This window comes from Megascapheus bottae, chromosome 25, assembly GCF_031878675.1.
Source record: "Megascapheus bottae isolate mThoBot1 chromosome 25, mThoBot2.hap1, whole genome shotgun sequence".
Lineage (NCBI taxonomy): Eukaryota > Metazoa > Chordata > Mammalia > Rodentia > Geomyidae > Megascapheus > Megascapheus bottae.
In genome coordinates, this window is record NC_143533.1 from 1484236 (window position 1) to 1511855 (window position 27620).

The 27620-nt window shown below is 46.5% G+C and overlaps 1 protein-coding gene across 1 annotated transcript in view; it reads left to right on the forward strand.

Annotated features, from left to right (window-relative positions):
* The first annotated feature begins 8570 nt into the window (after positions 1-8570).
* The window catches only part of Scnn1g (sodium channel epithelial 1 subunit gamma), a 29878-nt gene continuing 10828 nt past the window's right edge, over positions 8571-27620 (forward strand). Inside the window, exons 1-6 of the mRNA XM_090357700.1 lie at positions 8571-8641; positions 13052-13402; positions 16056-16365; positions 17950-18140; positions 19344-19447; positions 22272-22435. Coding sequence (XP_090213826.1) covers positions 13086-13402; positions 16056-16365; positions 17950-18140; positions 19344-19447; positions 22272-22435 — 1086 coding nt within the window. The 5' untranslated portion in view covers positions 8571-8641; positions 13052-13085. The remainder of the gene's footprint in view (positions 8642-13051; positions 13403-16055; positions 16366-17949; positions 18141-19343; positions 19448-22271; positions 22436-27620) is intronic.

The following is a 27620-nucleotide window of genomic DNA, read 5'->3' on the forward strand; positions in this document are numbered from 1 at the left end:
GAGGAGGAGGTGGAGGAGGAAGAGGAGGAGGAGGAAGAGGAGGAGGAGGAGAGAGGAAGAGGGAGGAAGAGGAAGAGGAGGAGGAGGAAGGAGAAGGAGGAGGAAGAGGAGGAGGAGGAGGAGGAGGAGGAGGAAGAGGAGGAGGAGGAGGAGAAGGAGAAGAAGAAGAAGAAAAGAAGGCATAACAATGCACAAGACAATAACCTTGCTTCTTTGACCAGAGATAGTCTTTTTTCTTGCCTGTTTTTCCCTTGCATCCTGCCAGGAATAAGAGGAAGGCAGCTACATTATCTGCTACAAGTCCAGTGCTTCACCATTAAGCAGGACTTGGCTTCTGGATTGAGATATATATTATTCATTGCATTAAAGTGGTATCCATTTAGTCTGCCAGCAGAAGGGGTTGTTATCAGAAATGGATCTTGGATTTTCTCAAATACTTTTCTGGGCATCCACAAAGAGAAGCACCTCCTCCCTGTCACCTTTGAACCTGGCGCCCAGCAGAGGCTCTTACTTATAGACAGTGCAAGCTACTTTTAGTATCTTGAGCAGAAAGAGACATCACAGAATGGACAGCTGTTTTCAGAGGCAAGGGACAGCCAGGCACCAGTCACTCATGCCTGTAACCCTCGTTACACAGGAGGCTGAGATCTGAGGATCACAGTTCAAAGCCAGCCCAGGCAGGCAAGTCTATGAGACTCTTATCTCCAGTTAACCATGGAAAAGCCAGAAGTGAGCTGTGGCTCAAGTGGTAGAGCACTAGGCTTGAGCAAAACAGCTAATAGCATTCATGCTATGAATTCAAGCCCCAGAACTAGAGCACACACAAAGGAGGGAAGGGAGGAAGACTACACACAGCTGGGCTCTTGGCTCCTGTTTCTGTTCCAGAAACGATGCTTAAGATGTCATTCTCATTCTCAGTGCTGGGAATATGGCTTAGCAGTGGAATGTTTGCCTAGCATGCATGAAGCCCTGGGTTCGATTCCTCAGTGCCACATACACAGAAAAAGCCAAAAGTGGAGCCATGGCTCAAGTAGTAGAGCACTAACCTTGAGCAAAAGCTCAAGGACTGGCAGAGAGAGAGAGAGAGAGAGAGAGAGAGAGAGAGAGAGAGAGAGAGAGAGAGAGAGAGAGAGAGAGACAGACAGACAGAGACAGACAGAGAGAGACAGAGACAGAGTCAGAGAGACAGAGAGAGGCAGAGAGAGAGACAGAGAGAGACACAGAGACACAGAGACACAGAGACAGACAGAGACAGAGACAGAAAGACAAGAGATGCATTCCCAGTACCATCTGCCAGCTATCCTTTGCTGTTAGCAAGGTTAGCTCTATCTTGGACAGTTCAGCTTTTGGTTCGAGGGTGGTCACTGTAGATTGTCAGCCATGTGTGCTGGCCGAGGCAGGAGGACATTACTTTCCCCAGCTTTCATGGAGGCTGCATTGACCTTGAGGCTTCCCCCAGAAGGAAGATCATTCCATGTTGCAAACGACAAATGTCCACTCTAATCTACCCATTCAGGGTCATAATGCTTCATCCATGTGCCAGTACTTCATACAGCATGTTGTATCTGTGTAAGACAATCAGCTCGGTGTGTGTGTGTGTGTGTGTGTGTGTGTGCGCGTGTGTGTCCCTGCATGTGACTGTGCATGTACTACATTTTGCTTGCCTGAGTTCCGTCTTAATCAACTCTTTAAACAAAGAAAAAGAAATCCTTCAGCTGGGTGGCTCACACCTGTCATTCTAGCTACTTAGGAGACTGAGATCTGAGGATCAAGGTCTGAAGCCAGTCTAGGCAGACAAAGCTGAGGGATTCCAAATAAGCAGCAAAAAGCTAGAAGTAGAGCTGTGGCTCAAGTGGTAAACTTGTAGCAGACTTAAATGAAAAAAGCCAAGTAAGAGTGCAAGGCATAGCATTCAAAGCCCTCGTATAGGCAACAATCAATCAATCAATAAACTAATTAAAATGTGATGTTTCCCTATTTTCTTTATGCTCTGAAATTTTCTAAATATTTTTTTTGGCTAGGCTTGAGGTTTGAACTCTGGGTTTGAGCTCCTTTTGCTCAAGCTAGCTCTCTACCACTTGAGCCACAGTGCTACTTCCAGATTGTTCTATGATTAATTGGAAATAAGAGTTCCATGGACTTTATTGCCTGAGCTGGCTTTGAACTTTGATCCTCAGATCTCAGCCTCCTGAGTAGCTAGGATTACAGGCATGAGCCATTGGCACCCTGCTTAAGCGATGCATTTTTAGAAAGCATATATAATATGGATAATAAATTACATGTACTATATAGTAAATATATAATATGTAACATAACAAGAATATAACTTACATATCAAATTTAGTCTCTCAGTTTGATGAGGAATCAGTTCTTTAAAATATTTTCTCCATTTTCATTTGTTAATTTAGATGGAGGAATCAAAGATTTTCTTTCTCTCTTAGGTTAATTTGAGTCCTTTTATTTTTCTAGAAAATGACCCAGATTTTTTTTCTTTCTTCCCTTTTTTTTGGGGGGGGGCAGTCTCAGGGCTTCTTTTGCCTAAGGCTCCTGCTCTACCAGTTGAGCCACAGCTCCACTTCCAGTTTTTTCTGAGTAGTTTATTGGTGATAAGAGTCTCCTGGACTTTTCTTGCCTCAGCTGGCTTTGAACCTCTTGAGTAGCTAGAGTTACAGGCATGAGCCACCGGTGCCCACAAACCCAGATTTTTCTAATTCAGCCATGAACTCTTACAAAGTGTCTCTGTTATGTGCCACTGAGCCTGGGAATAGAGAGCCACACATATAGGGCACTCTGCTGGCACCCTGCCTGTCCCTGCTGAGAATCGAGTCCTCAACTGTGAACTTGGCTTCCACACGAGCTTTGCTCCTGGTTGCTCTTAGTGGATGACTGTTTTCTTCTATTTAAGTTCATTATCTCAAGTGTTTTTGTTACAGTAACAGAAAGCAGACTTTCACAATAGCCCTTAGCAATCTCTTCTGAGAGTTCTTCCTTAGTAAGTTACTTACAGAAAAAGTCATCTCTGCATCTAATGCTGGGAAACAAATCGAAGAGACATGCATACTATGAACAAATGCAGGGTGGTACTCACTGGACACTGTGGAAAATGAACGCTACAACTTTGTGGGTGGGAATGAGAGGGAAAATCTGGGAAAGTGAGGGAAGCGATATGGTCCAAATAAATCAGGCATAGTAGCTAACAAATCACACCATAACTTTCAGGCATTATAATGGAGATGCAGAAGAGGAGGGGAGTAGCTCGTTTGGGTGATGTTATGCTCCAAATTTGTATGCTCCTCCAAAATCCCTAGGTTGAAAGGAGAGAAAAATAAAAAGGCCCATAGCCAGTAACCACATTAGTCACCCTAGCTACTCAAGAAGCTGAAAACTGGGGGGTCGCGATTTGAAGGGAGTCCCCACAGAAAACTCCTCTAGATTCCATCCCCAATTAACCAGCAAAAAAAAAAGCCAGATTGGAGGTGTGGCTCCAGTGGCAGAGTGTCTGCTGTGAGTGAGAAAGCCAAGCAAGCATGTAAGGCTATGAGTTCAAGCCTCACACTGGGAAGGGAAGGAAAGAAGGAAGGGAGAGAAGGAGGGAGGGAGGGAGGAAAGAAGCAGGCAGGCAGAGAGGGAAGGAAGGAAGGAAGGAAAGAAGGAGAGATGAAACACATCTGGCCTCTATACTGAAAACATATATATGAAGTATATATAGATACATATATAGAGAGAGAAACTCCAGTACTATTACTGGAGTTTAGATTCAGTTATTGCACTACCATTTGAGCCACACACATCTCCAGCCATTTTTGCTTTCATTATTTTGCAGACAACATCATGTACTTTTGCCAAGGACTGGCCATAGAGGTTGGTCTTCCTCAGCCTTCCAACTATCTGATTTTACAAGTGTGTGTTGCCATGCCTGCCATGACTGCATTATTATTTCAGCTCTCGGCCTACAAATGAGGCTTACCTTTTTGTACTCTCTCTAGTGCCACCATTTCCCCAGTTTTGTTCTTTTGTTGGTGAGTTTCCTATTCAAAATGACCCTCAAGAATAGCGCTGAACACCTGGACACTGGTGGCTCACATCTATAATTCTAGTTACTCAGGAGGCTGGGATCTGAGGATTGGGATTGAAAGTCCATGAGATTCTGATCTCTAATTTACCACCAGAAAACCAGAAGTGGCGCTGTGGCTCAAGAGCTAGAAGACTAGCCTTGAGGTGAAGAGCTCAGGGAGAGTGCCCAGGTTCAGAGTTCAAGCCCCACAACCAACAGCAACAACAAAAGCAAAAAAAGAATAGTGTGGAATGGGAGTTAGGAATGTGGCCTAATGGTAGAGTGCTTTCCTAGCATGCACAAGGCCCTGGGTTTGATTCCTCAGTACCACATACACAGAAAAAGCCAGAAATGATGCTATGGCTCAAGTGGTAGAGTGCTAGCCTTGAGCAAAGAAGCTCAGGGACAGCGTTAGGGCCAAGTTCAAGCCCCAAGACCAGCCCCCCTATCAAAAAAAACTAATTTAACAAGGTCTTGGAATGTGGTTTAGTTGTAGAGTGCTTGTCTAGCATGCATAAAGCCCTGGTTTGATTCCTCAGTACCACATAAACAGAAAAGGCCAGAAGTCGTACCGTGGCTCAAGTGACAGAGTGCTGCCTTGAGCACAGAGAGGCTCAGAGACAGTGCTCAAGCCTTGAATTCAAGCCCCAAGACTGAAAAAAAAAATAAAAGAAAGAATAATGCTGAAATGTTTCTAGCAGGCAAAACCATTCCTTACCAAGAAGATAGGTGTTAGCTGAAGTTTACTCAGGTGTGAGTTCTGCATGCTGTGTACAGGTCATGAGTTTTGTGTTAACAAATCAACCATTAAACAAGGAGACATTGAACTGAAATGTACAAACAACCAAAGTTACTTATGAAGCCACATGCCAATGGCTCATATCTGTAATCCTAGCTACTCAGATGGCTGAGATCTGAGGATCAAGACTCAACGCTAGCCCAGGCAGGAAAGTCCACGAGAATATTATCTGTACCACTACAAAGCTAGAAATGGAAATGTGGTTCAAGTGGTAGAGCACCTGCTTTGAATACAAAAGTTAAGAGTGCCCGGGCCCTGAGTTCATATCTCAGTACTAGCACACAATAAATATGTTTGGATCACTTGATAAAACTAATACCCTTGGCCGGGAGTTTGGCCTAGTGGTTAAAGTGCTTGCCTAGCATGCATGAAGACCCGGGTTCGATTCCTCGGTACCACATACATAGAAAAAAGCCAGAAGTGGTGCTGAGGCTCAAGTGGTAGAGCTCTAGCCTTGAGAAAGTCCAAGGACAGAGCTCAGGCCCTGAGCTCAAGGCCAGGACTGGCAAAAAAATAAAAAATAAAAAAAAAACTAATACCCTTGTATAACTGTAACCCCTCCATACATCACCTTTATTTGAACAATAATTCTTTTTTGTCAGCCGTGGGGTTGAACTCAAGGCCTGGGTGCTGTCCCTGAACCTCTTTGTGCTCAAGGCTAGCACTTTACCACTTGTGCCACAGTGCCACTTCCAGTTTTCTGGTGGTTAATTGGAGGTAAGAGTCTCAAGGTGACTTTTCTTTCTGGGCTGGCTTCGAACCACGATCCTTAGACCTCAGCCTCCTGAGTAACTAGAGTTCACCATAAAAAAATGTAAGTAAAAAATATTATAACTGGAGGCTCAGTACTAGTTAAGCCTGTGTCCGTAGCATCTTTCTAGAACCTAACCACCGTGAGGAGCAAGAATTGACTACACTTCCAGTTCTGAGGTATTCTGGTCTCGATCTTTCATCCTCACCAACTACCTAGGCTGGATCCATTCCCTGACCCTTCTTAGTGAACACACCCCCAAACTCCTGTGGTATTTTCTGGAACATGCGCATTCTGCCACGTTTCAAGAGAGACTTAGGAAAGAGAAATCGTGGTTGCTGTCCACGGTCCTGACTGCCCCCAAGCCAGCTCCAGAGGCAGTGCAGAAGCCACGTGAACACCACCAAGTGAATCTAAAGTCCCCGGTTTCCTAATTCCCAGTGGGGGAGGATGGATGTTTCCAGGAGACGGAGTCAAAACCAGGGATTGGTGGCTCACACCTGTAATCTTAGCTACTCAGGAGGCTGAGTTCTGAGAATCACTGTTTAAAGTCAGTCTGGGTAGCTTGAGCTCTGGGCCTGGATGCTGTCCCTGAGCTCTTCAGCTCAAGGCTAGTGCTCTACCACCTGGAGCCACAGTGCCACTTCCGGGTTTCTGATGGTTCATTGTAGATAAGAGAAAGAGAGAATCCATGAGCAAATGACAGCCACAAGAACTAAGGCAACGTTCTAGAACTGCATGGATTCTGGAAAAAGCCCAACTTACTTATCTGGATTGACTTCCCAACTTACACTTAAGCCTTTATTTTAGATACATCAAATCTGCAAGCCATTTTAGACAGCTTAAGAGATCTCCTTAGGCTGGGAATGTGCCTTAGTGGTAGAGTGCTTGCCCAGCATGCATGAAGTCCTGGCTTTGGCTCCTTAGTATCACATACACAAAAAAACTGGAAATGGTGCTATGGCTCAGTGATCGATCACTAGTCTTGAGTGAAAGAAGCTCAGGGACAGTTTCCAAGTTCTGAGTTCAAACCCCAGAACTGGAACAGAAAAAGGATCCCCTTAGACAATTTAGAAGGTTAAAGATCCCATCTTTCTTCCTCCCCCCCCTCTCTCTCTCTCTCTCTCTCTCTCTCTCTCTCTCTCTCTCTCTCTCTCTCTCTCTCTCTCTCTCTCTCTCTCTCTCTCTCCAGTCCTGGGGCTTTAACTCAGGGCCTGGGCTCTGTTCTTGAGCTTTTTCACTCAAGGCTAGTGCTCTATCATTTCAAGACATAGCACCACTTCTGGTTTTCTGGTGGTTAACTGGAGATAAGTCTCATGGACTTTCCTTTCCAGGCTGGTTTTGAACCAAGATCCCCAAATCTCAGCTTCCTGAATAGCTAGGATGAAGGCATGAGTCATCAGTGCCTGGCTTTTTTTTTCCTTTCCATTCTTTCTTGTGTCAATCCTGGGGCTTGAATTCTCTCCCCTGGCTTCTTTGCTCAGTGCTGGCACTCTCCTGCTTGACTAAAGCTCAGCTTCTTGTTTTATTACTGGCTAGCTGGGTATACGAGTTCTATGGGCTTCCTGTTCAGGATATCTTTGAATTGTGATCCTCTGATCTCAGTCTCTTGAGTAGCTAAGATTACAAGCATGAGTCACCGATGCTTTTACAGCTCTTTCTGGTATTAGCCTCCTTCGAATCTGAAACGCAATACTCATCCTGAAGAATCCAGAAACTTTACAAAGATATTGCAAAAAGTTCTGGGTAGAATAAATTGTAGTCAAGGAAATGCATCAGAGAAATCAAGAAATCAAAGTGCTTCACCAGGCAATTACAAGCTGCAAGTACTAAGAACTATGAAGATCAGATTTCTTTTTCTAAATTTTTGGGACAGTACTGGGTCTTGAACTTAAGGCCTGGGTGCTGTTTCTCAGATTGTTTTTACTCAACGGTGGCACTCTACCAATTGAGCCACAGGTCCCCTTCTGGCCTTTTGGTGGTTAATTGGAGATAAGAGTCTCAAGGACTTATAGAAACAAAAGCCATTTAATGAGTGCTTGTTGTCCTTAATGTACTATGTCATCTCTCATCTCTTTTGCTGTCCCTTGGTTATCTCATATTGTTACAATATCTCACCTTGCTATCTGATATATTTTATTTATGCTTAATTGGTTATTTGAAATAGGATAGGGAAGGGGGGAAAATCAAGATGGGGGAGGAGGGAAATGGGGACCATGACATGAGAAAGGGTATCAATGTTTGTGAAGCAATGCACCTTCTATCTGGTGAATATAATGTAACCCTTCTATTAATTACAATAAAAATATATGAAAAAAAAGAGTCTCAAGGACTTCCTGCCTGGGCTTTCAAACCACAGTCCTCAGATCTCAGATTCCTGAGTTACAGGTGTGAGCTGCCAGTGCCTGGCTGCTTATCATTTTAAGAAAACCATTTCCACTATCTATCTATCTATCTATCTATCTATCTGTCTGTCTGTCTGTCTGTCTGTCTGTCTGTCTGTCTGTCTGTCTGTCTGTCTATCTTCAAGTACACATATCCATCCATACATACATAGGTACACATACTACTGCTGAGTAGCTAGGATGACAGGGGTGAGCCACCAGCCGCTTGGCCCATTGGAGCTCCCTGTGCAGGCCTGGCGGGAGTCGGGGGAGTTAGAGAGCTGGAGATGGTGTCCGGCGATGCAGGGTGCCGGGCGGCCTCGGGAGGGCAGCAGAGCCACGCGGTCCCGCGGCGGGCGAGGGGCCGGGGCGCGGAGCGGCATGTGGACGGCAGGTGGCGCTGCCGAGTCGCGTTCCCGCCCGGTGCGCTCTGTTGGGGGCGGAGGTGTGTGCCCTGGGCAGGAGAGGGCGTGTCCGGGGCGGGGCTAGCTGGGGGCGTGTCCAGGGGCGGGGCCCGGGGAGGGCGGGGCCCAGGCTGGACTCACAAGAACTCCGGGCCTGCCGGTCCCAGCCCCGGGGGATGCTTGAGCCGAGAGGTCAGCGGCGGAGGAGCAGCGAACCCCAGCCGGCCGGACGATCCGTGCGCACCCGAGGTGAGCCCGGGAGGAGATCGGGTCCGGGGTGGGGAGGGGGCGGGTCGGACACCTGCAGGTGGCCGGGATGCGGAGGAGACAGCCGCACGGCTCGGATGATCGGGGTGCAGAGCTGACCCTCCAGGGGGTGGACACACAGAAACGATGTCCTGGAGTCTCCGGGGCCCCTGGCCTCTTCTCTCCCCCCGCCCCCCCCCCCAGCCACCTTCCCTGCTCTGGCGAGGCGCATGGACCCGACCGATACTCGGCTCTCTCTCCTCTCCCTCTGGAATGCTTGCTTTAGGGGTGACTCGTTGGAGAAAAAAAAAAAGAAGTAAACACTTGAAGCAGGCTGGCTAGACTCTCGGCGGCGGGGGGAGAAGGGAGGGTCTGTGCCCTTTGGGGCCACAGGCTCAGCAGGTGTCAAGCAATGTCCCCTGGGGCGTGGGATGGAAACAGGTCCCTGGTCCCCGATTCCTGTCCACCTCCTGAGGGGACCCCTCTCTCCCTAGATAGGGCGAATCCCTCATGTCTCCCCCAGGCCCTGCACTTGGCAGGGATTACAGGAGGGCGTGGGGAAGGGGGGGACAGGCAGAGTGGTGATGAGACCCGGGGGTCCTGTATGTGTGAGGCTGGGCGCATGGCCTCTGCCCCTTCTGCCCCTATCCCCACCCCCCACTTTTCCCTCTCCGTGAAATGAAGATATTGGTGATTGCTGTTGAATGCCTTGGCAGTGAGAATTGAATCAGATGTTGGGCAAGAAGATATGCTGATGGCTGGTGGGGTGGTTGACAGTTACTGTCATTTGAAGAACAGCATAGCTAGTGGAGAGAGAGAGGTGGGGGGGGATAAAAGATGGGTCCTGAGTTCAGATCTCAGCCCCTGGTACTTTTGCATGTGACCTTGGGCAAGCTTAACCTCCAGGGTACCTTGGTTGCATTTTGTTTTTAATGGAGGAATTAGTGATGGTGCTTAGTGAGGTGAAGCACTTTCAAGACTGCCAAACGTTTTAGAAGACTGGGCGCTGGTTGGCATGATTAATCCCACAGCAAAGTAACAAACTTGTTTGGTTTGAAGCACAACTGTTACTTGTGTGAACTTTCCCTTGTGGCTGGTTGGTGCACAGGGGTCAGACTCAATCTAAGCAAGGGGCTATAGGCAGGGAGACCCCCCCCCCCCCAGTTTCAGGGACTGTCTGCAGGGAGAAGACTGAGAAATTCAAGACACAAGCTTCCAGAATCTGAGCTCCTGATCAACATTCTCAAAGGAGGAAGCAACTGGAGATAGCAAGTTAATACAGGAAATTAAACCCAGACTTAGATGGTAATAACAAACACATGAATATTTGCTAATTAATTTTTTGGCTAGGGATAGGCAATATTTAAAAGGATAAAACAAAATGATTTCTGTTCTTCTTGCCAAGGGGTGATTAAATGGCATAATCGTGAAGGTCAGAGATGAGAAAAATCATTTTTCTAGAGTAATTTTGCTCTTTGTGAACATCTCATGTCTGTTTCCTTTTTTTTTAAATCATAAACCCTCCCCTCCCCAGTGTTGCCCCACCTTCTAATTTTGGACCATATTCAAAAGTAATTCCACAGGTCTAGAATATGCTTGAAGAATTTTGGCTGGTGCTGGTGGTTCATATCTGCCACCCCAGTTACCCAGGAGGCAGGGATCTAAGAATCATGGTTTAAAACCAACTTGAACAGTAGAGTCTGTGAGCCTTTTACCTCCAATTAACCAGCAAAAAGCTGGAAGTAGAACTGTGACTCAAGTGGTGGAGTGCCAGACTTGAGAAAACAAAACAAAAACCAAGGACAGCACCCAGGCCTTGAGTTCAAGCCCCATTACTGGCAACAAAAGTAAAAGCTCTGTATTACAAATGTGATCTCATCCCAAGGACTATGCGAACTCTGGCCCACATACCTTCCCTGCCACAACGGCAAAGGTCAACTTGTCCATACTTCTGATTTGGACTTCAGCAGGTACAACATGGCCCCACCCCCTTGGGCAAGGGGGAGGGTGTTTGGGACAAGGGCTTTGATGTGTCCCCCCGACACACACACCTTTTTTTTTTTTTTTTTGGTCAGTTGTAGGACTTGAACTACGAGCCTGGGAGCTGTCCCTGAGCTCTTCAGCTCCAGGCTAGTGCTCTACTACATTGAGCCACAGCACTACTTCCAGTTTTCTGGTGATTAATTGGAGTCTCATAGATTTTCCTGCCTCAGCTGGCTTTGAACCATGATCCTCAGACCTCAGCCTCTTAGCTAGGATGACAGGCATGAGTCATAGGCACCCAGCCTTTTCTCCCCTCTAAAACAATTTTTTATTATATAGGTGATATATAGAGGTGTGACAGTTGAATAAGTCAGATAATAGTACATTTCTTTTTGGATAGTGTCTCCCCCCCTTCTCTTGCTCTTTTCCAGTTTTACCTTCCATCCACTAGTTGTACAGTTCATTTTTCCACATAGTGTCAGGGAGTACTATCCCAGATCCCTCCATTTCTGTGTTTTCCTCCTGTTTAATGTTAGTAAGCTAGGTTTGTTGAGTAAGCTAGGTCTGCTCAGGACAAGAGCAGACCCCTTGAAGACATTTACCACATGCTTAATGCTACAGGGTTTTGATTGGCTCCTCCATGAACTTACAGAGGGCTCTTGCACAAGTCTGGAGTTCATTTTCCTCCTTTACAACAGGGAGATGATGACAGTGTGTCTGCCGCATGGAGGGGTGGCAGTCTGGCCCAAGATACACATAGAGACATATACCCATGAGCCATAGGGGCATATGTGATATATATATATATACTACATAAATTCTATACATATATGTATATATATGTGTGTGTGTATATATTATAAACACAAGATGAGACTTTATGTAGTAAGTTTGTTCAGTGCTGTCCCTGAGCTCTTCTGCTCAAGGCTAGTGATCTGCCACTTTGAGTCACAGTGCCACTTCCAGTTTTCTGGTGGTTCATTGGAGGTAAGAGTCTCATGGACTTTTCTGACTGGGCTGGCTTTGAACTGCAATCATCAGGTCTCAGCTTGTAGTATACGACAGGCATGAGCCACCTATGCTCAGCAAGTTTTGTTGTTGTTGTTTTGCTAGTCCTGGGGCTTAAACTCTGGGCCTGGGCTCTGTCCTGGAGTTCCTTTTTGCTCAAGGCTAGCACTCTACCACATAAGCCATAACACCACTTCACGTGTAGAGTGGTTAATTGGAGATAAGAATCTGAGGCTTCTAATACTCTCCCTGAAAGCTGTTATCCAACAAAATGCCTTTCCCTAAATTAATATTTTGTTTGTTTTGTTGGTGTCAGTATTGGGGCTTGAACTCAAAGCTGTCATCCTCCCACTTGAGCCACAGCTCCACCTCTGGTCTTTTGCTGGTTAATTGGAGAAAAGAGTCTTAGGGACTTTCCTGCCCAAGCTGGCTTTATATCACAATCCTCAGATCTCAGCCTCCCGAGTCACTAAGATTACAGATGTGAGACACCAGCACCTAGTCCCATAATGATATCTTAATGTCAAGGAACTCGAGCTCAGTGGCTGGGGAATATTTCAGAGTTAATGTGTTTGATGTACTTGGAGCTTGACTATAAAATGAAACTGAGCTCATTTCATTTACAGGAAAGCAGCGGGGAGGGGGGGAGAGGGGGAGAGAAGGGAGCATTAAGCCCAGAAAGTGACCTACTCCTGAGATGTGACAAATTCTATTTGTTGTGGATACCTTGATGAAAACTAGACTCAGAACTAGGCACCTGGGGCCATGATGAGATAGAAACTGGGTTTTCTAGGAGGGCAGGGCTAAGGAGGGGGGATTTATATTGTTTATTGTTTATACATTGTTTTTACTTATTTTTATTTTTGTTAGACCTAGTGCTTGAACTCAGTGCTTGGTCACTGTCCCTGAGCTCTTCAACTCAAGGCTAGCACTCTACCACTTTGAACTGTGGCTCTACTTCAAGTTTTCCAGAAGATTAGAGTCTCAGGGACTTTTTTTTTTTTTTTTTTTTTGCCCAGGGCTGGCTTTGAACTGTGATCCTCAGACCTCAGCCTCCTCAGTAGCTAGATGGCAGGCATGAGCCACCAATGCCTGGCTAAAGTCTCCCTTCCTGATAGGAAAGGTGCTCTTGACCTAGCCACCTGGGAAAAGTTCCTTCCACCAGTCTAGCCAGTATTGACAAGTTCCACTCTCTAATTCCCACAGTGCCAGGTCTAGGGGCCTTCAGAGGAAGAGGAAGCTTCTCTGCAGCCTGTGATGGCCAAAATAAAAATATCCTGGAGAAGGGGCCAAGGCCTCTGAAACGAGGGAGGTGGCCTTAAAGGCTATATGGGCTGGTTTCCCAGGCCCTCGCCTCTGGGGATCTGTCAGCAAGACACTGGGAAGGAGTTTCACCTGTTTTTTCAACTCTTGTCTCTGCAGGCACATTGACCTTGTCTAAATCCCTCTTCTTACCATGGCTCCTGGAGAGAAGATCAAAGCCAAAATCAAGAAGAATCTTCCTGTGAGAGGCCCCCAGGCTCCCACAATCAAAGACCTGATGCATTGGTACTGTATGAATACCAATACTCATGGCTGTCGCCGAATTGTGGTATCCCGGGGCCGCCTGCGACGCCTGCTCTGGATCCTGTTCACACTCACAGCCGTGGCTCTCATTCTCTGGCAGTGTGCCCTCCTTGTATTCTCTTTCTACACCGTCTCCGTCTCCATCAAAGTCCACTTCCAGAAGCTGGACTTTCCCGCTGTCACCATCTGCAATATCAACCCTTACAAGTAAGAGGCCGTGTCATCGGGATTTGGGTGAGGGGCAAGCGAGCCTGTCTCCTCTAGAGCCCAAGCTCTTGTCCCACACCTGGGAATCCACCATCTAAAAGCCCAGGCCAGCTTGAAAACATATTGTTTAGAAATAAGAAGTCATAGCCAGGGACCCACATGGCTCACACCTGTCATTTTGATTACCCCAGGAGGCTGAGATCTGAGGATCACAGTTCAAAGCCAGCCCAGGCAGGAAAGCCTATGAGAGTCTTATAGTTGGTTAAATACCAAACAAGCTGGAAATGGAGATATGGCTCAAGTGGTAGAGCTAGCCTTGAACATGAAGGTTCAGGGGCAGCACCCAGGTTCAGAGTTCAGGCCCCAAGACCAACACATAAAAATAAATTGACAGTCCTCACCAATGTTGTTGAACTACCTTTGCCCAGTTCCAAATCTGTATGTATTTTTAGTATCAGGTACTTGCAAGGATAGGCCAGCTCAGGGAAGGCAGGTTCAGGAAGATACAGAGACCAGTTTTGCCTGGAGATTGGGCCTAGAATGAACTGGCACACGACCTTCTCCCCGCTCCCAAAGCTTACACAGATCCAGGCAAGCCATTCCTCTACACTTTCCACACCCTCACTCTTCATCAGAAAGGACAAACCCTCACCTAAGGGTTGAGGTGATTGAGTTCTAGGTTGGACCAGACCTTGATGCGGCCCTGCTGTCAGTGGCAGGACCTGTTCTAAATGGGTCATCAGTTCTCTGGATTATGGAAAAGCCATCTGGGAGACAGGCCAGAGTCCACCAGACTTTTGTCCAATCGGGAAGCAGGGCAGAGAGAAGACAAGAGTGAAAGAAAATGACCAAGACTCTCACAACAAACTCACTTGTTCAGAGTCACCAATGAGTTGATGGCAAAGCTCAAAACTAAAATCCAGTCAAAGACTTCCACCCCATCCCCCTCTCTGTACTGGGAATCAAACCCTGGGGCTTGGGGCATGTTTGGCAGGTGCTCTACCATGAAGATAAGATATATCCCAATTCCTTAGGACTCACTTTCTTTGCTGGTACCCGGTCTTGGACTCAGAGCCTCCTACTTGCTTAAGTGGCTGCATGGCTGGTGCTTGACCACTTGAGTCATTTACCTTCAGACCTGGTTTGGGCTGATTAATTAGAGGTGGAGTAACTTTTCTGCTCAGGCTGGCTTCAAAGCATGATCTTCTAGACCTCAGAATGCTGAGTAGCTAGGATTAGAGTTGTGAATCCCTGGTACTCAGCTTCCAATGCTCTTCTTTGACCTCAGAAATGTTTCTTTCCCTTATTTTTGCTTTCTTTATCCCTCTACCCTCCTCCTTCATTTCTTCCCTCCTTCCCTTTTTCCTACCTTCCTTCCATCTTTCCTTCCTTGTTCCATAAACCATGCGCTCAACATCTTTATTATGTACCATGGACTAGGTTCTAGGGCAGAGACGTGAACAACACAAAGCCTTTTGCCCTGATAAAGTGTGCAGAGTGAATTATTAACGCACACAGTCACACTACTATAATACAACTGTATACAATAGTAATGGCCATCTAATTATACATATGCAGGAATACTTGTATCTGTCATAAAGTCAATGAGATTTCCCAATAACATCATTTTACAAAGGAGCAAACCGGGAGACTGAGATAAACAAAGGTTAAATGATGTTCGGCAGATCAGTCATGTAGGCCATGAAGAACACAAACGCTGGTAGTTTGGCCTCAAGATTTACACCAGTACGTGATGTGGTCTCTGCATAAACTGAGAGGGATGGAGATGAGCGAAATTTTCACCAATTGCTTTATGATCTCCCCTATTTCCCATGACAGGTAGGAGGAGAGTAATGCCCTGTGTTCCTGCTCCAATGCCTCTTCTTCCCAGAATGCCCTGGATTCAAACTCAACCAATGAAAAGAGCTGGGGGGCAGGGCTTACAGGAGCCATCCAGCCATTAGCCCAGGGGAAGAGCAATGGGAGGGGCGCTGTGCTACCATAACTGCCCTGGAGAGGCCACCACGAGACTCCTTTTGGGGGCCTTCTCCTGATGGGGAGTCTTGCTGCTTTTTTTTTTCCCTTGGCTTTCATTTTACTTTCAAATAAACTTACTCCATTTCCTCCAGTTTAAAAAAAAAAAAAAGATAGGAAGGAAGAAAGAAGGAAGGAAGGAAGTTTTAGATATGATATCCATTCAGCAGTGAACTGTGCATTCATGATTGTCAAGGTGACCTGCAGACCCAGCCCCTTCTCCCCCAACCCAGACTGGAGACCACCCAGAAGGCTGAGCACAGTAGGTAGAGATGGAGCCTAGCCCCCGGGGAGACTCTTGGTTGGCAATGATTTTCTTGGCTTTACCCTGGCTGGTTTATGGGAGGTGCCCAATACTCACCCTGCCAGAAATGCTGGTTGGGGTGAACCCTTGAACACACCCCCGAGAGCAAGCAGATGGCAGTGGCAAGGGTGAAGCCACAGGATGCCACTCCAGGGTCACTAGTGGAGAGGTTTTGCTTGGGGCAAATAGCACGGCCCTTCCAGGTCCTCTTGACCTGGAGAAGGAGTGAGGCCTTGACGGATGATGATGTGAAGCAATGATCCCATTCTGCTGGAAGGGCCTCCCTTTCCTGATACCACCTTCCCACCCACCTAGGTACAGCGTGGTTCATGATCTCCTGGCTGATTTGGAAGGAGAGACCGAAGCTGCCATGAAGGCCTTGTATGGCTTTGAAGAGGGGAAGCATCGGAAGCGCCGGGAGGCAGGGACCTGGAGCTCAGCCTGGGAAGGTGGCCCAGTCAAGTTCCTCAACCGAATCCCTCTGCTCATCTTCAACAAGAACGAGAAGGACAAGGCCAGGGACTTTGTCACCGGCCGGAAGCGTATGATCAATGGCAATGTCATCCACAAGGCTTCCAATGTCATTCACGTCCATGAGTCTGAGAAGCTGGTGGGGTTCCAGTTGGTAAGACTTCCTGCCTAGGTGGGAGGGGGGCATGGGATAGCCTAAAGACAGGGATCCCTAACTCTCTCCACCTGGGCCACATCTTCTTGTAGACCACTGGGAGAAATGTATGATTTAGCCAGAAGCAACTCAAGCTACGGAACTGGACCTGGGATTTGAACTCAGGATCTCACACTTGCTATGCTGGCACACTGCTGGAGCTATATCTCCAATCCTCTTTGCTTTAGTTATTTTTCAGACAGTATCTTGTATTTCTTCATTGAGCTCAGATAGCAAACTTCCTACTCTAGAGTAGGTTGGGATTTACAGGTATAAGCCACCATACTTGATCAACTGAAGTACTCCCAAGCATGAGGAAATTGTCTGAGGAGGTATGGGGGTGCATGGGGGGCTGGGGGAGGGGGACTCTCAAAGGACAGAAGTTAGGCAAGATCTATTGATCTAGGTATGAGGAAATTATGAGAGCGTTTTAGCTACTGTAGATAGATTAGAGAAGCTACTTTGAGTCTTTTTGTTGATGCTTAAGATTCTGATTCCATGTCAGAACTTTCTGGCTCACCAAGCTTGGGGAACCTTATCTCCTCTTAGTCCATGGAGGCAAGATTCCCCTGATAGGCAATCTTACCAGACAGTATGCAAAGAAAGCAAGTCTCCAAAGCCCTGTCTGTCTGTCTGTCTATCTGTCTTCTACCTCTAGTGCCAGTACCACAGCTTGCACTCAGAGCCTCTTACTCTTCCCTAGCTTTTTCTGCTCTACTCTTAGATTCTATCCCTTGAACTACACAGCTCCATTTCTGGATTTTCAGCGGTGAATTGGAACTGAGCGTGTCTCAGACTTTCCTGCCTGGGCTGTTTTTGAACTACAATCTTCAGATCTCAGCCCCCTGAGTGAGATTAGAGACATGAGCCATAAGTGCCCAACTAGTACTTGCTTTTTAGAGGTGCTGTGGCCTCACTTCTTAACTCTCCATCTGGTCCTATTTGAGGGGCTCTTTTTGAAAGCAGTCATTCATCCCCCAAAAATGAATTCTATAACCTTTCTAGGCAACCACTATTTTCATCAAACCTGTCCAAGCCCAGCCTCCTCACAGCATGGCATTATTTTGAACACCTTTGCCTCTGATTGTGATGGAGAGGCCTGATGCTTTGGTCATAAATCCTAAAAAAACAAAAACAATAAAAATTAGTCCTCATCAAAGTCACTTGAGGCATTGAATCTCCCTAGTTTCCTAGGGTATTTCCACAATTCCTCTTGATGGTAAAGTCTATGCTTAGACATTGGTCCTCGCAGGAGAGAGTCCTGTCCTGGATGATGAGATCTTATGGAGAAGAACTCTCAATCAGTTCCGGTCAGAATCTTGTGACAGGAAGTGGTAGGCTTCCCCTGGGAGCAGCTTAGCAGTTTTAGTCCAACCCTAGGCATCTGGAGCCCCTGTAGAGGTTGGTTTTGCTTTGTGCCCCGGTGGCAGATGATAGGTGAAAGTCATAGGATTGGGAGACTGTGTCCTTCCTCGCACGTCAGGGTGACCTCTCCTAGTGAGGGGAAATCCATCCGCACCCAAGAGTGTCTCCTCTCATCCACAGTGTTCAAATGACACATTTGACTGTGCCACCTACACCTTCAGCTCGGGGATCAATGCCATCCAAGAATGGTACAAGCTTCACTACATGAACATCATGGCGCAGGTGCCTCTGGAGAAGAAAATCAACATGAGCTACTCCGCAGAGGAGCTACTGGTCACCTGCTTTTTTGATGGGATGTCCTGTGATGGCAGGTTAGGAGGGGAGGGTTTCCTGATGGTTTATTGGGGATAAGAGTCTCACAGACTTTCCTGCCTGGGTTGACTTTGAACTTTGATCCTTAGATCTCAGCCTCCTGCTTAGCTAGGATTACAGGCGTGAGCCACCAGCGCTTTGGCTACTTCCAGCTTTTTAGTGGCTCCTTGGTGATACAAAAAAAAATCCCACAGAATTTCCTGCTTTGGTTGGCTTTGAATCTTGGGCCTCCAATCTCAGCCTCCTGAATAACTAGGATTATTGGTACCAGTGCCTCGTTTTCAGAGAGCTTTGGACAGAACTGAGTCGCAAACTCAGATACAGAGAAAGGAAGGAGAAGGAAGGAAAGAAGGAGGGAAAAAGAGGCTAAGTTCATATCCCAGAGACTTCAAACAGCTCTTGCTTTTTTTTCCTTTTGCACTGCTACCAAGGTTTCATATTCTCCGCTGCTTATTTTGTTCACCACAGGTGCTCTACCACTTGAGTCATGCCTCTAGTTTGACATTTTGCTGGTTAACTAGAGATTAAGTCTCTCGGACTTTGCTCCCTGGGCTGGCTTTGAATCATGATCATCAAAGTCTCATTTCCGAGGCCTAGCAGTTGAAAAACCATTTGACAGGCACCCGTGGTTCACGCCTGTAATCCCAGCTTCTCAGAAGGCTGAGGTCTGAGAATCAAGATTTGAAGACAAGCTGGACAGGAAAGTCCATGAGACTCTTATCTCAAATTAACCACCAGAAAAGTTGGAAGTGGAGTTGTGACTCAGGTGGTAGAGGTTAGCTTTGAGGGGGGAAAAAAAACCAATTTAAAGACAGCGCCAAGGTCCTCAGTTCAAGCCCCAGGACACACACACACACACACACACACACACACACACAGACACACACACACACACGCAGAATTTAAAAAAAAAATGTTACTGTTCAGTTGTTTGTGGCTGATCTATGGCCTAAAGAGCAGTAAGTGGAAATACAACCCATGGGAAGAGGAGAAAAAGACAAAAACCATAGTTAATCCCAGGAATGGCATCCGTCCAGCTAAGGGACTTGGTTGTCATCTCCTCCGAGGGCAGATAGAGAAAATGAGTCATGCGGGCATCCATCCACCCCAAAGAGAGCCAGTATGATGCCCATCCTGGCTCCAGCGCAGTGCCAGGCGCCATGCCCAGCCGGCCCCTTCTCACACAGCTCCTTCCTTCCCAGAAACTTCACGCTCTTCCATCATCCCATGTACGGGAACTGCTACACATTCAACAACAGAGAAAACGGCACTATCCTCAGCACCTCCATGGGTGGCAGTGAGCACGGTAAGAGGAGCAGTCTGGGGCCCTCAAGGCCCCAAGAGTCAGAGGAATGACCTGGCACCCCAAGCTATGCTTTTGTTGTTGTTGTCTATCAGGGGGCTTGAACTCACAGCCTGAGCACTGTCACTGAGCATCTCAGCTCAAGGCTAGTGTTCTACCACTTTGAGCCACAGCACCACTTCCACTTTTCTGGTGGTTAATTGGGGATAAAAGTCTCATGAATTTTCCTGCCCGGCATGGCTTTGAACTGTGATCCTCAACCTCCTGAGTAGCTAGGATTACAGGCCTGAGCCACCGGCTCCTGGCTCCATGCTATGTTTCTATGTTTCTATCAGTGTCCATGGTGATCCTTTCTCCAGGGTTCCTGTCTCTTTTCAGTTTCTTTTTGGTGGTACTAGGGTTTGAACTCAGGGCCTCATGCTTGCGAGGCAGATGCTCTACCACTGAGCCATGCCTCCGGCCTTTTTTCACTTTAATTTGTTTTTAGATAGGGTCTTGTGCTTTTCATTCAGGCCAGCTTGGAATCCTTAACCTGTTATACAACACAGCTGGGACCACATAGCTGGCTTATTTTTGAAGCAGGACCTCCCTAACAACTTTTTCCTCCTTCTCTCCCTCCTCTTCCTCCTCCTCTTCTTCTCTTCTTATTGTTATTATCACTATTACCTGAGCAGCCTTCAAACCTCAGTCCTTTCATCTTCGCCTCCCTTGTAGCTGGGTTTACAGATATGACCCACCACACCCTTCTTTTCCTTTTTGGCTTTTCTTCTTTAACTTTGAAAGGGCCACGGACACCACTACTCTCCCAACCCCTCCCTGAGAACCAGAGAAACCACTGTGCTCTGGTTAAGCACACAGCTGGAGATTAAGCCTCTGGACAGGAGCTTCTCAGTTGAGTTAAACCCCGCTGTGCTGACCAGGACATTAGCCAGATAGATTCACTCTAGCTTAGTGAAGCACACAGGTTTTGGAGTCCAAATTCAGTTGTGTGTCTTGCTGTGTAGCCTTGGGCAGAGTGAGATGATAGGAATTCTCCCCCAGAGGTGCCCATCAGGACGTAAAGAGGCAAAGAGGTTAGAGCAAGGCCCTGAATGTGCAAAATCATAGAGTTGTGGACACTGGCAATCCTAGCTACTCAGGAGGCTGAGATCTGAGGATCTCAGTTCAAAGGCAGCCCTAACCCCCCCAAAAAAAATCTATGGGACTCTATCTCCAATTAACAAGCAAAAAGCCAGAAGTGGAGCCGTGACTCAAGTGGTAGAACACTGGCGTTTGAGCACAAAAGCTCAGGAACAGTGCCCAGGCTCAACCCCTAAAGGTTAAGCCTGCAGATTAGCATAAGTATGTACATATGAGCGTGAACACACACACACACACACACACACACACAGAGATCCAAAAAACTTGGTTGCCTAGGCAATGGGCTTTTATTTCTCTTGGTTAACAGAGACTAGAAGTCCAGGATAGAGGTGCTGACAAATTTGGTTGCTGGGAAGACTTCTGCCCTTGGGCTGCAGGCCAGTGTTTTCACTCAGGAATATCCTGTCACTGCAAATGGAGAGAGAGACAGAGACAGGGAGAATGTGCTGGGATGTCTTCCTCTGTTCTTAGAAGGGCACAGATGCTATTTGATTTCGGCCACATCCTTAGGACATCCCTTAATCTTCATTCAAAGGCTCTTTCCAAAGGTCCAACAATTAATTGCATGACAGGACTTCAACACAGGAATTTAGGGGACACAGCTCAGCCTTGCATACACAATACACTTGGTAAGTGCTACTTATTATCATTCTTGTTGAGTACTATAGCGATACAGCCACTACACCTTCACACTCCTCTATGGAGCCCACTTTTATAGGGAAGTAGGGACGGGAGATGGAGCTGGTTTACCCACGGAAGGAATTCTCAGAAGCTGCTCTTCAAATTGAATGTGTGTGTGTGCGCGCGCATGTGCACATGTGTACACGTGCATGCACAAACACGCATGAGTGCCATTACTAGGGCTTAAACTAAGGGCCTCGGGACAAGCCTTGAACTTTTTTTGGCTCTTCCACTTTGGGCTTTTTGGTTGGTTAATTGGAGCTATGAGTCTCACAGACTTTTCTGTCCAGGCTGGCTTTGAACTGTGGTCCTCAGAATCACAGCCTCCTGTGCAGTTAGAATTACAGGTGTGAACCACTGGCACACAGCAAGTCCTACCCTCCTGAGGATTTCCATTTCTGAACGTCATCCAGTCTTGGATTTGAGCATGCTGGTAGTGAGTCTTGAACTCAAGATCTCACATTGCCAATTTTTGTTGTTTCTTTGGGGGCTTGAACTCAGGGTCCCGGTATTGTTCTTGAGCTTTTCTGCTCAAAGCTAGTGCTCTACCACTTTGAGCCACAGCTCTACTTCTGGTTTTCTGGTGGTTTATTGGAAACAAACTTTTCTGCCTAGGCTAGCTTTGAACCTGAGCCTCATACCTCAGCCTCTTGAGTAGCTAGGATTACAGGCATGAGCCAGCAGCACTTGACTCACTTAGCATTTTTTGCTCAAGTCTAGCATTCTATGACTTGAACCACAACTCCACTTCTGGCTTTTTTTTTTTGCCAATGCTAGGGCTTGAACTCAGGGCCTGGGCACTATCCCTGAGCCTCTCTGTGCTTAATGCCTGAGCTACAATCCCACTTCTGGCTTTTTCTGTGTATGTGGTCCTAAGGAATCGAACTCAGGGCTTCATGTATGCTAGGCAAACACTCTACCACTAAGCTACACTCCCATCCCTCAGTGAGGATGTTTTCTTTGGCCTTGCTGGCTGGTGACCTCTGTGCTCTGCCTTGTGTCTCAGGGCTACAGGTGATTCTGTATATAAATGAGGAGGAATACAACCCCTATCTGGTATCTTCCACCGGGGCTAAGGTGCTGATACACCGGCAGAATGAGTACCCCTTCATCGAAGACGTGGGGACAGAGATTGAGACAGCCATGTCAACCTCCATAGGAATGCACCTGGTAAGAGAATATTCCCATTTGCTTAGGCTTAGAGTAGAGGCAGTGACACAGGAAAGGATACTTACTTCCAAAAGAATATGGCTGTATTTTCCAGGAGCTAAACCTGTGAAATACTTTCCATGTAAATAAAGAAGAATAGATGATCCTGGGGGAAAGAATTTAAGGAAACTCTCATATGTATATATAAAAGAGCCCACTAAGGTGGCTCACACGCTTGTAATCCTAGCTACTCTGAAGGCTGAGATCTGAGGATTCAGGTTCAAAGCCAGCCCAGCCCAGGTATTAAAGAACATGAGACTCTTATCACCAATTAATCACTAGAAAATGAGTCATGGGACTGTGGCTCCAGAGGTAGGGAGGCAGCCTTGAGCTGAAGAGCTCAGGGACAGCACCCAGGCCTAGAGTTTAAGCCCTATGACACAAAAAAATAAAATTAAATAAAAATTAAAAAGAGGGCTGGGAGTTTAGCCTAGTGATAGAGTGCTTGTCTAGCATGCACAAAGGCCTGGTTTTGGTTCCTCAGTATCACATACATAGAGAAAAAAAGCTGGAAGTGGTGCTATGGCTCAAGTGGTAGAGTTCTAGCCTTGAGAAAGCCCAAGGACAGTGCCCAGGCCCTGAGTTCGAGGCCCAGGACTGGCAAAAATAAATAAATAAAAATAAAAGCCAGACACTAGAGGCTCATACCTGTAACACTAGCTACTCAGGAGGCTTTGATCTGAGGATCACAGTTCAGAGCCAGCTTGAGCAAGAAAGTCTGTGAGACCTTATCTCCATTTAACCATCAGAAAATGAAAAATGGCACCGTGGCTCAAAGTGGTAGAGCACTAGCTTTGAGAAGAAAAGCTCAGGGATAGCATCCAAGCCCCACGATGGACCAAAAACAAATAATAATAAAATAAAAAGATAGCCAGGTGCCAATGGCTCACATCTATAAACCTAGCTACTTGGGAGGCTGAAATCTGAGGATTGTGGTTCAAAGCCAGCCTAGGCAGCAAAATACCTGAGACTCTTATCTTTAATTAAGCTGGAAATGAGGCTGTGGCTCAAGTCATGGAATGCCACACTTGAGCATAAAAAGTTAAGTGGCAGAAACCTAATTGACCAGGCTCTGAGGTCAAGTCCCAAAACCGATATCAGAATAAAAAATAAATAAATAAGTGCGGCGGCTGTTCAGCCTAGTGGTAAGAGTGCTTGCTTGGCATGCATGAAGACCGGGGTTCGATTCCTTGGTACCACATACATAGAAAAAAGCCAGAATTGGTGCTATGACTCAAGTGATAGAGCACTAGACCTTGAGAAAGCCCAAGGACAGTGCACAGGCCCTGAGTTCAAGCCCTGGGACTGGCAAAAAAAAAAAAAAGCGCTGGTATTTATAGAACTTACAAGAGAGAAGAGGAGAGAAAGCCTCAGACACTTAGTATACATTTGTCCATAACACAAAAAGACCAAATTAGCAGCCTTTTTGGGTTGTTTACAGACCAACCAGGGGCCTCTAAGCAACTGCCTAAAGACAAATGGAAAGTTATCTGGCTTTCAGAGGTCTATTTATTTATTTAAACTTTTGTTTGCACTTATTTTGTATAATCTCTAAGTAGTTGTACAAAAGGGTTTCAATTCAACAAGTCAGTGTATGAACTCAGTGTATCTATATCAATGTCACCCCTTCTGTCATTCTCCTATCTCTCCCAACCCCACCCCATCCCCTCAAATTCCCTGGCTCCATTTTCACATATGTGCATTGAATATTACAACCACATTCACTCATCAAAGGTCTGTTTTGCCTATCGCAGTCTCGTCAAGTTCATCTCTGTTACCCAGAATCCTCTAAGTCTCTGGCCTTCTCTGATCCCACTGGCTGGGAAGGACACTCAAATCTATCACATGAAGCCAATAGGACTTCTATTCAGCATGTCTTTGCTAATTAGCTAAGAAATATGGCATCTATTACACTTTCCCTTTGCATTCCCTCTTTTTGCATTCTGGCATCTGAACTCAAAGCCTGGGCACTGTTTGTTTTTAAGCTCAAGGCTGGTGCTCTGCCTCGTAAGCCACAGCTCCACTTCTAGATTTTGCTGGTTCATTGGAGGTAAGAATCTCATGGACTTTCCTGCCCAGGCTGGGTTTGAACTGTGATCTCAGTCTCCTGAGTAGCTGGGATTACAGGTGTGAACACTAGTGCTTGGCTGTTTCTTAGCAACATTCGTGTGTTGTGTGCATGTGTGTGTGTGTGTGTGTGTGTGTGTGTGTGTGTGTGTGTGTTGGGTAGTTTCATTGTGGACTATCCCTTCAAGTTTTATTTGTGTCTAGATTTAATGGCCCACATTAAACTACCCAACATGCCCCCCTCACAAACGCCCTTCAGAGCAGAAGCGTTTTCTCAGTCTAGCTGGAATCTTTCTCAAGATGATCCAAACCCCTGTGCCCTCAGGAAACTTTAGAACCTTGAGCCATTTCCTAGGGATTGCAGCTCAACGACAGAGCACTTGGCTCACATGCCCAAGAACCCTAAGATCCATCCCAGCATTACAAAAGTAAAGAAACAAACAAATTAAAATCATGCCAGTGTCAGATGCTGGTATTTCACGTCTGTAATCCTAGCTTCTCAGTAGTCTGAGATCTGAGGATCACAGTTGGAAACTAGCCCAGGCAAGCAAGCCCAGGAGACTCCAATGAACCACCAATAGAAATAGAGCTGTGGGTCAAGTGGTAGAGCAGTAGCCTTCAGGTTAAGCTCAGGGACAGTGTCCAGGCCCTGAGTTCAGTGCCCAGGATAGGCACAGCAAAAACAAAATCATGCTAGAACCAGGAGCAATTCTGGGAGCAGAAGTAAGATGACACAAAAGGTCTGTCTAGTTTAGCCACAGATGGCTTCAAATTGAATGAAACGACACAGCCAACATCTGTTAGCTTAGCTACCCAGCCATCATTTTTCCCACCCAGAACGCCTCCTTTGTGCTAGATCCTGGTAACCTGGTACAGCTCTGTTCCAGGCCTATCAGAGCCTCAAGTCCAAAAGAAAGAAAAGATCAACAGTGAGAAAAGACCCAATGAGTTGTCTTTTGCTGTACAGGCTGAATGAAAGCACAACATGGGTGTCCCCATCTGTTTTGTGTGCAAATGCCTAAAACTGGCTGACATAAAGGAGAGAGGTTGGTTTGGCTGGAAGTTCTGAACGCTAGGAAGTTGAAGAGCCTGGCACTGGCATTTGGCAAGAGCCTCAGGTTATACCATAACAAAGCGATGAGACAATAGAAGGAATCCACGATTCAGATCTCTCTTCCTCTTCCAAAGCCACTAATACCGTGGTAGGGGATACATACTCATAACCTCTTCTAATTACTGCCAAACACCCAGCCTCTAAATATTATTAACGACTGTATTTATTTATATATGCATTCATTCATTTATTTATCTATTTATTATGCCTGTCCCGGTGCTTTAACTCAGAGCCTGAGCACACTGTTCCCGAGGTTTTTTGTTTTACTCAAAGTTGGCACTCTATCACTCAAACCACACCTCTACTTCTGCATATTTTTTGGTGGTTAATTGTGGATAAGGATCTCATGGACTTTTCTGTCCAGCTTGGCTTTGTCCTGCATTCTTCAGATCTCAGCCTCCTAAGTAGTTTAAGATTACAGGTGTGAGCTATTTGCACCTGGCTGAATTAATTAATTTTCATAGATGTATTCAAACTTAGGTCACTAGTTAACAGATTTTCCTTATTTTGTTGAGATCGTTGAAAATTTAAAGATGAACATCACAGAGAGCCTTCTTTGAGAGTTTTTATTTATAAGAGGGGAGACAACTGGGCATGGTGGCTCATGCCTGTAATCCTAGCTACTCAGGAGGCTGAGATTTGAGAGTTGAGGATCAAGGTTCAAAACCAGCCTGGGCACAAAATGAACCTGAGACTCTTATCTCCAATTAACCCCTAGAAAATGGGAAGTGGAGCTTGGCTTGAGTGTAGGGAGGTAGCTTTGAGCTGAAGAGCTCAGGGACAGTACCCAGGCCCAGTTCAAGCCCCATGACCCACAACGGGGGGGGGCGGCAATTTTCAGGACATCGAGATGGGAAGACTTCCCTGAGGCTAGCCCAGGCAAAAGTTAGGGAGAATGTATCTCTAAGAACAAGCCAAGTGTGGTGTTTCCTGCTTGTAATTCCAGTGACTCGGGAAATGGAGTAGAAGGATCCAAGTCCATCCAGGCTGGCCTGGACAAAAAACCATGAGACATTATGGGGAAAAAATAACTAAAAATTAACTAAAGCAAATAGGGCTGGGGTGTGACTCAAGGGTATTGCACCTGCCTTGCAAGCACAAGTCCTGAGTCCCTACCCTGATAATGCACACAAATGGGGATAGGGAACAACAATCAACACTTTTATGATACAGTTTCCTGTAGAAATGAAGAGCCTTGCCTGACTTGTATGAGGCTCAGTTCTTATGGTATATCTTCAATACTGGATGAGTGTATGGATATGTGGTTGGATAGTGGCAAGGTCAATGGATGCATGCATGGATTTGAATGAGTTGAGTGGATAAATGAACAGATTGATGGGTGGATAGAATGGTGAAAGGGTAGGTGGATGTTTGAATGGATGGATGGGTGGATGGATGGATGGATGGATGGATGGGTGGGTGGAAGGTGGATGGATGGATGGTTGGATGGACGGATGGATGGATGAGTGGATGGGTGGGTGGGTGGGTGGGTGGGTGGGTGAGTTGGTGGATGGATGGGTAGATGGGTGGTGGATGGGTGAGTAGGTGGATAAATGGATATATGGACACATGGATGGATGGATGGATGGATGGATGGATGGATGGGTGGGATGGGTGGGATGGTGGATGATTGTCTATACAGGTATGTGGATGGATAGATAAATAGGTAGATATGTAGATTAGTGGATGTCTGATACATGATTGAGTGGATTAGTGAAAGACTTCCTGAAGGCAGCACCTTTACAGTCTTTCCAGGAAACAGATGAGTAGCTGCTGGGAGGCAAAGGCTGTGAGGATGCAGAAGGGAGTGGGTTTGGAGATGGGCCAGTGTGGATTCAGCAGGGTTTGACAAGGATCTGAGCAAGAAAGGCCAGAGAAATCCAAGGAATATTGAAATCAGGCTCTGAATTAAGGAATACAAGAGGAGCGCCAATATCCTTGAGGAGATGATAACTGCTTTGATTC